We start from the raw sequence: 13,454 nt of genomic DNA, 5'->3' as shown, positions 1-13,454 counted from the left end.
ATAATGCTAGGTAAGCTACCATATCACACCCTTCTCCTGTGCTGAGGGTCCCCAACTTCTATTTGGAAGATGATTTGCCTCGCTTAACCAAGGTGCCAGATCAATCCCAAACACCACAAAATATTCCCAGATATGATGCTCATTTGTGAGTTCTGATGTTACTTGTTAAGATATGAAAAACGCATTCTTCATGGAAATAGAAAAATCAATCCAAAAATTGATTTGGAAGCACATCACACCTTGATTGTCTAAAACAAATTTGAGCAACAAAAGGCTGGTGGGGCTAGAGAGATGGTTTAGCAGTTAAGCACTTGCCTGTGAAGCCTAAGGACCCCGGTTCAAGGCTCGATTCCCCAGGACCCATGTTAGCCAGATGTACAAGGGGGCGCCTGCATCTGGAGTTCATTTGCAGTGGCTGGAGGCCCTGGTGCACCCATTCTCTCCCCCTCCCCCTCTCTGTTGCTCTCAAATAAATAAATATAAATAAAAAATTTAAAATTATTATAAAAAACAACGCTGGTGGTGTCACTATACGTAGATCAATAGAACAGAATAGAGGAACCAGATAAGTCCAGGCAACTACAGCCATCTATTTTTCGACAAGATGCCAAAAATATTCTTTGGAGAAAAGATAACCTTTAACAAATGGTGTTGGGAAAACTGAATATCTATGTATAAGGATGAAAATCAATCCTATCCATGCACAAACATCAAGTTGAAATGTGTCAAAGACCTTAGTATCAGGTCTGAAACTGCTAGAGGAAAAAGGGGAAACCCTTCAACATACTGACATAGGGAATGACTTTCTGAATATAACCCCAGTTGCCCAGGAAATCAAACCATTAATCGACCACTGGGACTTCATATAATCAGAAAGCTTTTGTACAGCAAAGGACACTGAATAGTACAGAGGCAACCTAAAGAATGGGAAAACAATCTTTGCTAGTTACACATAAGTATGAATAAGCCATATAGAAATCTTTTTTGGACGATGTTACACCCAGAAACCATAATTGTTACTAGAAAAATTTTGATGACTGGGATGGGTTACTTTCTAGTGAGTTGTTGGCAGGGAGTTCCCTGATGCCTGTAATCCATTACAGGCCATTGCTCAGGCCTTGGTTTCCCACCAGGAATAGATAGTAAGACCCTATTGTTGAAGTTTCCACATGCTTGGGCTATAAGATCATAGAAATCCTGCTGGAGCTGAGCTGAAAACCACTTCTGTGTAGACTAGCTGACAGAAAGTTTGATAAAGCTACCCTGCATACAGCTCCATAGGAGAGAATAAAGTGATCAGTGGAGAAAAACAACAATGGATACTGCAAGCCTGAAGTTTATGCAGGAAACCAACCATTCATTACTAATTGAACTGTGGGCCTACTCCATGGGAAGGAATACATGCCTCTCATACTGAAAATTTATGATGGGGGGAAGTCATGAGCTCTAGTGGTGTAATGCCTGCTGGTGTCTGGCTAAATGCAATATATTATGCTCACTAAACTGCTTGGTAGGTACTTTTCTTTTTTTTTTTTTTTTTTTTGAGGTAGGGTCTCACTCTGGCCCAGACTGACCTGGAATTCACTATGGAGTCTCAGGGTGGCCTCGAACTCATGGCAATCCTCCTACCTCTGCCTCCCGAGTGCTGGGATTAAAGGCGTGCGCCACCACACCCAGCAGTTGGTAGGTACTTCTCTTAATGTTCATACCCATATATTAATGCTACTCACTTTTGGTTAGAGAAGCTTCTCTTTTCAGATGGCACTGACCTCTGGGATGACTCAAGGCACCATAGTGCTAAAAAGTGACAGAGTAATGTTCAGCACTGAGACATCTCTGTAACACCTTCCAAGGCTCAAGATCCCTTGCAGAAGAGGTGGTAGGAGGAATGTAAGAGCCAAAAGATGATAAGATTCTTTGCAGTGCATGGTACTACCTACACTTGACCCTCATAATAGGAGGAAAAGACAATGACATCAAAATAAAAGACAGAAGCCAGGTGGAGTGGCACACTTGGGAGGCAAAGGTAGGATTGCCATGAGTTTGAGGCCACCCTAAGACTACATAGTGAATTCCAGGTCAGCCTGGGCTAGAGTGAGACCCTACCTCGAAAAAAATAAGAGAGAAGGGGCTGGAGATACGGCTTAATGGTTAATGCACATGCCTGTGAAACCTAAGGACCCAGGTTCAATTCTCCAGGTCCCACGTAAGCCAGATGTTCATGGTGGCACATGCATCAAGTTCATTTGCAGTGGCTAGAGGCCTTGCTGTGCTCACTCTTTCTCTCTTAAATTTAAAAAAAAAAAAAGTCTTTAATAAAAAAATAAAAAGAGAGGGCTAGCAAGATGACAGCATTTTAGGTGCTTGCCTGCAAAGCCTAAGGACTTCTCAAATAAGCCAGATGCACATGGTAGACCATGTATCGAGTTCGTTTGCAGTGGCTGGAGCCACTGGTGTGCCCATTTTCTCTCTCTAATAAATAATAAATTTTAAAAATAGGGGTGCAGAGATGACTTAGCGGTTAAGGGGTTTGTCCGCAAAGCTAAAGGATCCTTGTTCAATTCCCCTAGACCCATGTAAGCCAGATGCACAAGGTGGCGCATGTGTCTGGAGTTGGTTTGCAGTGGCTGGAGGCCCTGGCATGCCCATTCTCTGTGTGTGTGTATGTCTCTTTTTCTATCTGACTCTCAAATAAATAAAACTTTAAAAACAAAACAAATTAGTAGGCTACTTGGGAGAAGATTTTGAAGGAGAGTAAGTTGTGAAGAGGAGGAAGGGAGGGAATTATCATGGTTATTGTCTACAATTATGGAAGTTGTCAATAAAAAAGTTAAGAAAGCCGGGCATGGTGGTGCACGCCTTTAATCCTAGCACTCAGGAGGCAGAGGTGGGAGAATCGCTGTGAGTTCAAGGCCACCTTAAGACTCCGTTTTGATTCCAGGTCAGCCTGGCCTAGAGTGAGACCCTACCTTGAAAAACAAAACAAAAAATTATGAAAAACTGAGCACATTTAAATCAGTAATATAAAATGAATAGAATATATTACTGCAAATAATGTTAAACTTGGAATTGAGAAGCACACAGAGACTTAGCCTTTTTCATTTATTAATTTTCTTCAGAACATGTTTCCAAACATGTATACTTTCTCCTTGGAATTTGGCTGAACTGAGATCACATACTTGAAAACATTTGATAACTTGCAGCTCTTCATACTCTGGCTTTGCATACTCTGGGGGGAAAATACCATAAGGTCTCTGGTTTATTTAAGGAAGGGTATTTTCTTTTAATCAGTGTGAGGTAGGATCCTCGTTATGAGTTCAAACCCTGTGTGAGACTACATAGTGAATTCCAGTCAACCTGAGCTAGAGTGAGACCCTATCTTGAAACAGCAAAAGAAGGTATTTTGAAATGATTCCATCTCAAAGCTCCTGCTTCTATATAATGTGATAGATACATAGATTTGTGGGAAATTGTGGAGGATAATTTGACAAGTAAAAGGGGTTTGCTTGGTTTCTGGCCAGTCTTAGAGGCAGGGTCTCCTGTCTGAATTTGGTTCCTTTTCCTTCATCTTTCAGATTTTATTTCCCAACAGGTTTAATTGTCTAGGCTATGCTGATTAGAATATGACCCCTCCATGCTTGTAGAAGAAACACAGGAATGTCAAAATGGGAGTTAGAGAAGAGGAAGATGGTTTCCAGGCAGAGCACTGCCTCCCTTAAGTGTTTGCCTGTCAGTGGCTATGAAGTAACCAAAGATGGAGTAAGTGGAAAAGACGTAGCTGGACGAGGAGCCAGCCTTTCCCCCGTATTAATTAATTTAGACAAGGAATACAAATGGATTCTTAAGAGATTGGTGACACCTGACCTGGGGCTCCTCCCAAAGGTGGCAAGACACGTTGTCTTGACCTGCCTAGGCCTGTACTTGCTGCCCAGGGAGCTAAGGCCTATCTCCAAACAAACAAAGTGAAGATCTTGGAGATAGACTTGGTCCTTTTCCCTCTGCCCTTGGCTTGCCGTGAGGTTTCTTCTTTTCCCTGCCCTCTGTGTTCCTGCGTCACGACTTCTGCGACTCAGCTGGCATCAGGAAACCCATGCTATCCCATGGCATCCTACCCTAGAGAGCCAGCGTTCCTGCCCTGTGGGTCTTGTGACATGGTTTTCCGCTCCTGGGACTTGTTGGCCACCCACACTAAGCGCTTCTGCATTGGCCGTCTGTCCCCAGAGGTGACACCTGGAGCACAGCCTTCAGTAACTACTGAATTACTGGGCACAGAGAAGGTAAGGAGCTCTGTGGCCAGGAGTGGGGTATTCAGGCCAATCCAAGCACCTAAGATTCTTCCTCTTAAACTCTGTGATCAGGCTGTTTCACAAGAAGTCCAGAGCTGCTCAGATCAGGGGGAGGCCAGCAAATCTACCCTGAGGAGATTGACAGAGGAGGTACACCTCCCCTCCCCCACCCAGCTTGCCCCATACTGCAAACTTCGAGCATAACTAGATGATACAAATCGCCCAGTAAACTGATGGTGGGTCACGGTTACCTGTAGGTGCAGTGGCTGCGGCTGTCCCTACAGGAAATGCGACTCGGGCCAGCACAGGGTCCCCCCTCCCAGACCACAGGGAGCCCAAGCGAGCGTCTGCGAGCCTTGCAGGGGACCCGCGCCTGGCGCCTGGAGGAGACGCACGCGCAGAGGCGGACCCTGGAGCAACGCCGCGAGGGTGAGGAGGGAGGAAGACGACCTTCTGGGCCCTACGTCTCAAGGCTCAGACCCATTCTGACATGGTTTCCTCCCGTAGAACTAAAACGGCGCATTGAAGGTGTCGCCCAGGCCCGGACCCGGGGAGGGCTATTCCGCCTGCTGGTCCTGGAGCGCGAGCTCGGAGAGCTGCGGGCCGAGGCCGGCCGCACGCAGGGGGCGCTGCAGAAGCTGGGGGCGCGCGTTCAGGAGCTGCAGGCGCGGTGAGGCGCCGGCGGGGCGGGGCGGGGCGGGGCGGGGCGGGGGACCCGCCGGGTCGCTGAGGTCGTCTCCCCTGCCCCAGCAGCCCTCCCGAAGCCACGCCCCGAGGAGACGCCAAGTTCGGTTGCCAGGCACTACAAGCCAATTCCCAGACACTGGCGGCCGAGATCTGGTGAGGGAGGGCGGGGGCGGGGCGGGGCGGAGCCCGGGGCGGCCGTGCGGCAGTCCTGGAAAGGCTGCCTCGGGTCTCCTACCTCCTAGGGCCCTGCGTGAGGCCTACATCCAAGGCGGAGGCCGAAACCCTGGGGTTCTGGACAAGATAAGGCAGTTGCAAATGGAGGCATCAGCGCTGGAGTTGCAACGGTCGCGGAGCCGCAAGGGTGATCTCTAGCGTGGTGATGTTAGTCCTGGGAGGAGAAAAGGGTGTTGGGAGAGCGTCACTGAGCAAAAGCTCCAAGGTAGGAAACCTGGGTGTTTTTTGTGATTAGCTAAAACGAGACAACAAACCCAGGCTCACCCAGAGAGACCTAACAGTGTAGGACCCCGAAATGAAAGGTGACAGGTTACATACACTTTGGGGGGCATGAACAGAGGAAGCATACAAGCAATAAGGTTACATACTTCATTGCAGAAAAGGCAGGTGCCACCTCTGGGGATCTTCTAGTAGTGGAAGCGGAAAACCAGCGCTTGGAGGCAGAAATCCTGGCCTTGCAGATGCAGAGGGGCCGGAGCCGTGCATCTTGGGGTCAGTCTATATCCCAACTTCATCGTAGTCTAGCACATCCAAGGGGACCTAACTCAGGAGAAGGGATGCCGGGGGAGTGAGCCCCATGGTTTTGTCCATGCGCATCTCTGGTATATGTCCCTATATCTCCTGTGATGTGTCCAGTTACCTACTTCCTCCAGCTCCAGGGGCTTCTTTTTCTGCTCCCAGGGCCCAGGAAATCCGAACTTACGACTGATCCCTGCTCACGCCTGAGGGGGAGAGGAGATCCCCCACTTCTGCCTCCACCAATTGCGCCCCCGCTGCCACCACTTCCAGCTTCCATAAATACCCAGACCTTCCAGGGTGCTATAAAGGCTGTGAGGAGGGATGGGGAGCTGGGGGAGGTGTTCCCTTTTGTGTTGGAAGAGCCTGGAAAGCTCTAAGGCTTTCTAGAAGTCAGTACTCCTTCCTCATGGCAGCCGCTTTGTGAAACCATGGCCAGGAACTTGAGTCTGGACACACACTTCCTCCTGCCGGCATCTGATGTTCTAGGCCCTGCACCTTATGATCCTGGGTGAGGCCTGCCTCCTTTGTGAACGGCCTCTTTGACTTAGCCACTACTGACATTTAAGGAGGCCCACTAGGGTTAGAGAACTGGCTAGGTAGAGGGTGAAAGGTATTTATTTGTTCATTTGTGTAAGTAAGATTTATATTCCTCAGGGCTGGTCTTGTCATTTTTTATGACTTCCTGCGGGGTCTTGAGGCTTCTTGGATTTGGGTACAGCTAATGACCAGTTTGACCCGAGATGGACAGAATACAGGTGGGATCACAGCATTGCCTCCAGCCCTTTGCTTGCCCTCACCTCCAGCTCCTGGGCCTGTGGGCAACTGCGCTATCCTTGCCAGCAAGCAGCCTGTACCCAGGTCAGTGGGTGGGGGTCATGACTTTGTTACTCACTGAAGGTTGCACCTCAACTTCTGCTATCATCTTTACACAGGACCCTTTGCCCTGAAGGCTAAATCCTACAAAGTCCCTAGTATGTTCAGTTCAAGCTTTTTACACTTTGTTCCACAGGCTGCCTCCATCTCCACTGGTATCTTTGATCTGTGAACTACAGGCTTGGCAGGGGGTAGCATGGATTAGGGTACCACAGCCTAAGGCTTGGGCCTCACTATTGCTATTTGACCGGGATCAGCGGGTGCTTAGTGGCCGTTGGCGCCTCCCACTTCGTGCCCTTCCTCTGGATCTCAGCCTCAGCCCTGGACAGCTGAATGAGATTCCCCAGGTGAGTGTGGAGGGTAGGGACTGGTTCTTCTCAAAGGTAGGGACAGAGTGTCATTTCACATATGCCCAGGCAGGTCAAGTTGAGCTCTTTGTGCGGCTGGTGAATGCAAGAGACGCGGATGTCCAAGCATTGGCAGAGATCAACCCAGCAAGTACCCATGAGTACCAATACCCACCACTGGTAAGGTTCCAAGTACAGCTAGGAATAAACCTCCTGCTTAGCACATGTCCCAATCACTCCCACTACACTGAAGCCTCTTACATTATATACTACTAATAGAAAATTAGCTGGGCGTGGTGGCACATGCCTTTAATCCCAGCACTCAGGAGGCAGAGTTGGGAGGATTGCCATGAATTTGAGGCCACCCTGAGACTATATAATGAATTCCAGGTCAGCCTGGGCTACAGTGAGACCCTACCTCGGAAAAAAAAATTGACTTCCTTAATTTGTTGTAAGGCAGATCACACCAGAATTATAATTTTTCTTTTTAAAAAATATTTTTATTTATTTAGTTATTTGACAGACAAAGAGGGAGAGAGAGAATGGGTGCGCCAGGGCCTCCAGCCACTGTAAATGAACTCCAGACACATGCGCCCCCTTGTGGTTCTGGCTAACATGGGTCCTGGGGAACCGAACCTGGGTCCTTTGGCTTTGCAGGCAAACGTCTTAACTGCCAAGCCAGCCCTTTTTTTCTTTTTTTCAAGTTAGGGTTTCGCTCTAGCACAGGCTGACCTGAAATTCATTGTGTAGTCTCAGGGTGGCCTCGAACTCTTGGCGATCCTTCTACCTCTGCCTCCCAAGTGCTGGGATTAAAGGCATGCACCACCATGCCACTCCAGAATTATTAACAACCTCTTTCACATTCCACAGGTATCCAGTTCTTCACTGGAAACTGGCTCCCTCACCCACAATCCTGGCTTTGCTGATCCCCCTCCTACAGAAGAGCTCATGAACAGTCAAGGATGAGAGTTTGGGCCCTCACCTACTAGTTTTTTGAGCTGAGGTGCAAGGTCCATTTTAAGACCTGCAGCTATTTTATGGCTAGATTTAGAGGCAAACACCAACCACAGCCAAGTAGATGAACTTCCTGCACCTGGTTGCCTTTTGTAAAACAGATTTATTGAGGATTAAATGAGTTTGTCAGATAATTACATTATCTGGCATTTATTATTGCCAAATTTCATTCAAATCTCAGTTGCTGTGCAGACACCTCTCAAGCTCCCAGCATACAGGAAACTCTTGAAGCTTTGCTGATTCCAGTTAGCACTCAGACCAGTAGTGTTCTGACTGAGTAGAGGACTATGTACTGAAGTTGTATTAGCCTAGCCTCAGATCCTATCACGAAAGATCTGGGAGTCATTATACCACGAATGAGGCCATATTGTTTATGTTCTGATTAAAACAACAACAAAAAAAGTGGTAAGCTGGGCATGGTGGTACATGCCTTTAATCAGCATTCAGTTGGCAGAGGTAGGAGGATCACCATGAGTTCCAGGCCAGTCTGAGAATATGTAGTGAATTCCAGGTCAGCCTGAGTTAGAGTGAAACCCTATCTTGAAAAAAAGAGTTGGGGGAGCCTCAGGAGGACCTGGAATGTACACTATAAGGTCATTTCTAGGAAGGAAGTTCAAGGTCAGGTAACGCCAGAGGTTCTGAAAGATAGTGAAATATGGAGTCCAGGAATGAATAAAGACAATATGTTCTAATGCTGTAGATTTGTGTTGTGTTATGTGCATATGGGCACACTTGTTATGGTGCACGTGTTGTCAGAACAACTTCAAGGTGTCTGTCTCTACCTTCTGTAAGACAGTCTTGCCACTGCAACTAACTGCCAATATCAGATTAGCTATTCTGAGCTTCAGATTCTTCTGGCTGCACCTCCCATAGTTGTGGACAGGCTAGGATCCCAGATGCATGTGCCATTAGTGTCTGGCTATTTTTTTACCTGCTATTTTTCTGAATATATTTTATTTATTGGAGAGAGACTGGTAGAGGATGGGCACACCAGGGTCTCCAACCACTGCAAACAAACTCCAGATGCATGTGCCACCTTGTGCATCTGGCCTACTTGCACACTGCAGAATCAAACCTGGGTCCTTATGCCTCACAGGCAAGGCCTTAACCACTAAGCAATCCCCTCCAGCCTCTATCTATTTTTAAGTATGTCTTTGTGAGGCTATGGGCAGTCATGTGCCACACGTGTGGGTGTCAGCAAACAAATTTTTAGTGTCAGTCCTGGCTCCAGGCTTCTCATTCACCACTGTCCTGGTCCACAAGCTTCCTTGTTTTCCTATCTCTGCCTCCCATCTAGTCATTTAGTGTGCTAGGGTTTCAGAAGGCCAGCCACAGTTCCTGTATTTTACGTAGGGTCTGAGAATGCTAATTCAAGCTTGCACTACAAGTTTTACCCAGAGCCATCTCCCCAGCCTCAAAGTTTTTTTTTTTCTTTCAGTTTTTGAGAACTTCCATAATTATAGACAATAAATCATAATTTCCTCTTCCCCTTCCCCACATTCCCCTTCATAAATGCACTCTCCATCATATCCCTCTCCCCTTCTCAATCTTTTTTTTTTTTTTTTTTTGGTTTTTGGAGGTAGAGTCTCACTTTAGCTCAGGCTGACCTGGAATTCACTATGGAGTCTCAGGGTGGCCTTGAACACATGGCGATCCTGATCCTCCTACCTCTGCCTCCTGAGTGCTGGGATTAAAGGGTGCTTCACCGCACCTGGCTCTAGTCTCTCTTATTTTGATGTCATTGTCTTTTCCTCCTATTATGAGGGTCCTGTGTAGGTAGTACCAGGCACTGTGAGGTCATGAATATCCAGGCCATTTTGTGTTTGGGAGAGTACATTGTAAGCAGTTCTACTCTTCCTTTGGCTCTTACATTCTTTCCACCCCCTCTTCCACAATGGACCCTGAACCTTGGAGGGTGTAATAGAGATTCTCAATGCTGAACACACTTCTATCAGCATTGGGGTCCCTTTTGAGTCATCACAGAGGTGCCACCTGAAAAAGAGATGCTTCTCAAGCCGGGTGTGGTAGCTCACGCCTTTAATCCCAGCACTCAGGAGGCAGAGGTAGGAGGATCGCCATGATTTCAAGGCCACCCTGAGACTACATAGTGAATTCCAAGTCAGCCTGAGCTAGAGTGAAACCCTACCTCGAAAAAAAAAATATATATACAGAAAAAGAAGAGATGTTTCTCTAACACAAAAGTAAGTACCATTAATATCAGTATGAATGTTTAAGAGAAGTGCTTACTGGGCAGTTCAGTGAGCATAATATATGAGGTAGCCAGACACTAGCAGGTGTCAAACCCCTAGGGGCTCATAACCACCTTTCTGTTGCAGTCAGTTTGCATTGCTGGTAGAAATCACCCAACCAAGAGCAGCTTGTGGGAAAAAGAGGTTTATTTTGGCTTACAGGTTTGAGGGGGAAGCTCCATGATGAAAGGGAAAACGATGGCATGAGCAGAGTGTGGACATCACCCCCTGCCCAACATAAGGTGGACAATAACAACAGGAAAGTGCCAATCACTGGCAAGGGGAAAGTGGCTATAATACCCATAAGCCCGCCCCCAACAATACACTCTCTCTAGGAGCCATTAATCCCCAAATCAGCTTGGAATGTAGCATTCAGAACACCTAAGTTTATGGGGGACACCGCCCCTAGCCCCCATAAGCTGATATCCACACATGATGTAAAATACAATGCATTCAGTCCAACTTTAAAAGTCCCCATAGTTTTAGTCAATTCCAATAGTGTTCACACAGCCCCATAGTCCAAGATCTTCTAACTGAGCCATAATACCAAAAAAATCCCCCCAAAACTTATAATGGCACAGAATAAGTATTCACACTACAAAGATGGCACTGGAGCTGGAGAGATGGCTGCAAAGGTTAGATTTTCTAGGTCCTATGTAAGCCAGATGCACATGGTGGCACATGCATCTGGAGTTTGTATGCAGTGGCTAGATGCCCAGGTGGCCCATTCTGACTATCTCTCTTTTCCTCTCTAATAAATAAGAATAAATCTTAAAAAAAAAAAAAAAGATGGCATGGGGCATAGCAGAGAAACATTCAGCTAATACAAGGTTTAAACAGTAAACAAAAAATAGCTAGGCTACTTACAGTCCTGGAAAACTTTATCCAGGCTGGCACCTCTACTTGGCAGCCATCTCATGGTCCTGGCATTCTCCACTGCAACCCACAATTCGTACTCATGGCCCCATGCAGTCTCCATGCAGTCAACAAGCAAACCCGCTTCACACTGCCCATGGCCATTTCCAAAACACAAGACCGTGTTGCAAACTCAGTGACCCTCTCTTTCCAGTATTTTCTATACTCCATAATACCAGGTAGGGTGCCAATTTAATACAGCGGGAAATAAAGCAGACTTTAAAGAACAGGGCACTCCTTGAGCACTCAGCCCCTTCAAGAGTCTACATTCTTCCTGTTGCAGCTGAACGGGCAGCAGTTCACCCCCCAATTTTATTTTTTCTGTGCCATATCCCTCTGCTCATACCTGTTCATTTCTGCACAAAGTGACCCTGTACAACTCAGAACATGGGCATAGCAGCAAGCTTCTCATACAAATTGCTAGCCCAGTCCAAGCAAAGTTCGTTCTCACCCTCAATCCAAACCTCACAGTCTATAGTTCTTACTGAATTCAGGTCTTTCAACTCAGGCCAGAATAGTCCATCAAGCTGCAAGACATTTCTTAGGCCAAGGTTTCAAATCCTTCTATGTTCCTCTTGAAAATCAGCTCCAAAAGGCCAAAGGCAGTCAGGTGTCTAGCAGCAATCCCACTCCTGGAACCACTATCCACAGAACCAAACCGGTCAGCTTATCTTTTTTTTTTTGGGGGGGGGGGTGTTTCCGAGGTAGGGTTTCACTCTGGTCCAGGCTGACCTGGAATTAACTCTGTAGTCTCAGGGTGGCCTTGAACTCACGGCGATCCTCCTACCTCTGCCTCCCGAGTGCTGGGATTATACTGTTTAAATCTTGTGCACCACTACGCCTGGCTTGGCCAGCTATCTACTTGATTATTAAAGTCATCAGGTCACTTTCTGATGAGCATTAACATACCAGGCACATACTCCCTCCCATGGAATAGGCTTCCAGTTCATAGGGATACATGAAGCATACCTTTCCCCAGCTTTCTGTCAGTTGGTCTACAGGGAGGTTTCAAGCTCAAACTTGATTTCTCAGTGACCTGGCAGTCCAAATATGTAGTCTCCAGCAATAGGGTCTTAGTATCTATTCCTGGTGGAAAACCAAAAGCCTTGGCAATAACTTGTAAGGATTTGGGGTCATCAGGGGTCTCCTGGGCCAGAAACTCCCTGGCTTCTGAGTGCTCCAGAAAAGTAGGTTTCCACGTGGCTTATTCATAACACCTTTAAAATTTTATTTTTTAAAAAATTTATTTGAGAGCGACAGACAGAAAGACAGATAGAGGGAGAGAGAATGGGCGCGCCAGGGCTTCCAGCCTCTGCAAACGAACTCCAGATGCATGCGCCCCCTTGTGTATCTGGCTAACATGGGACCTGGGGAACCGAGCCTTGAACCGGGGTCCTTGGGCTTCACAGGCAAGCACTTAACCGCTAAGCCATCTCTCTAGCCCAACACCTTAAAATTTGATTAACCTTCCTCCACCCTTTTGTTCAATCTCTTTACCTGACTTTAGCCTCCACTTCCAGTCATCTGTTCATATATATTCCCCTCAAGTCCTCCCTCCTCTTATAACTCCTAACTCACTAGCATCTGCTACCAATTTTTCATTTGATTTACTCACTGGCTTCTACCACCAATTTTTAAACATTTTATTTGTATTTTAGAGAGAGATAGTAAAGACCCTACCTCAGGCACACGCTCCTGTTGCTATTGTCCCCTTTATGTTGGCCAGGGGGAGATATCCACCCTCTGCTCACGTCACCATCCCCCCCCCACCCCATAATCATGGAGCTTCCCCAAGCCTGCAAGCCAAAATGAACCTTTTTCCCAAAAGGGGCTGTTGGTTGGGTGATTTCTACAAGCAATGGGAACCACTGAGGAGTGGGTCTGCTGCTAGACACCTGACTGTGTAGCTTTGGCCTTTTGGAGCAGATTTTCAAGAGGAATGTGGAAGGATTTTAAACCTTGGCCTAAGAGATGCTGTGCAGTGCTGTAAATACAGTTTGATGAACTATTCTGGTCAGAGTTGAAATGCCTGAATGCAGTGACTTGGCAAGGACAGCAAAAGCACAAGATCTGGTCTGACCTGTATTCGAAGCCAGGTGTCATTGCTTCCTCTCTCATTTGTTTCCACTCAACATCATCCCAAAGGACTCTCCACATGCAGGCATCTCTTCCTTCATTTGTACTTGTTGGTGAACCATTTGCTTCTGAATTAGTCATAAATACCATGTTGGTAAGATGGCCCTCAAGATGGTTATACGGATGATATGAGAATATAGTACTATAGACTAAGAGACCCCAAGAAAATAGAGGAACAGCAAAATGTACCTGCT

General features: G+C 46.9%; 1 protein-coding gene across 1 annotated transcript; it reads left to right on the top strand.

The window, feature by feature from the left end:
- Positions 1 to 4,028: 4,028 nt before the first annotated feature.
- On the top strand, positions 4,029 to 8,659 carry Ccdc17 (coiled-coil domain containing 17). Its single transcript, XM_045149807.1, is given in 14 exon segments — positions 4,029 to 4,289; positions 4,332 to 4,436; positions 4,544 to 4,715; positions 4,794 to 5,029; positions 5,086 to 5,126; positions 5,216 to 5,334; positions 5,586 to 5,699; positions 5,889 to 5,995; positions 6,098 to 6,234; positions 6,381 to 6,584; positions 6,736 to 6,946; positions 7,016 to 7,126; positions 7,817 to 7,902; positions 7,904 to 8,659. Coding segments are annotated over 14 exon segments (1,872 nt in total). The 5' UTR covers positions 4,029 to 4,100; the 3' UTR covers positions 7,944 to 8,659.
- Positions 8,660 to 13,454: the final 4,795 nt, after the last annotated feature.

Source organism: Jaculus jaculus, chromosome 5 (genome assembly GCF_020740685.1).
Source record: "Jaculus jaculus isolate mJacJac1 chromosome 5, mJacJac1.mat.Y.cur, whole genome shotgun sequence".
Taxonomy (NCBI): Eukaryota; Metazoa; Chordata; class Mammalia; order Rodentia; family Dipodidae; genus Jaculus; species Jaculus jaculus.
This window is presented reverse-complemented; position numbering and strand designations above follow the sequence as displayed.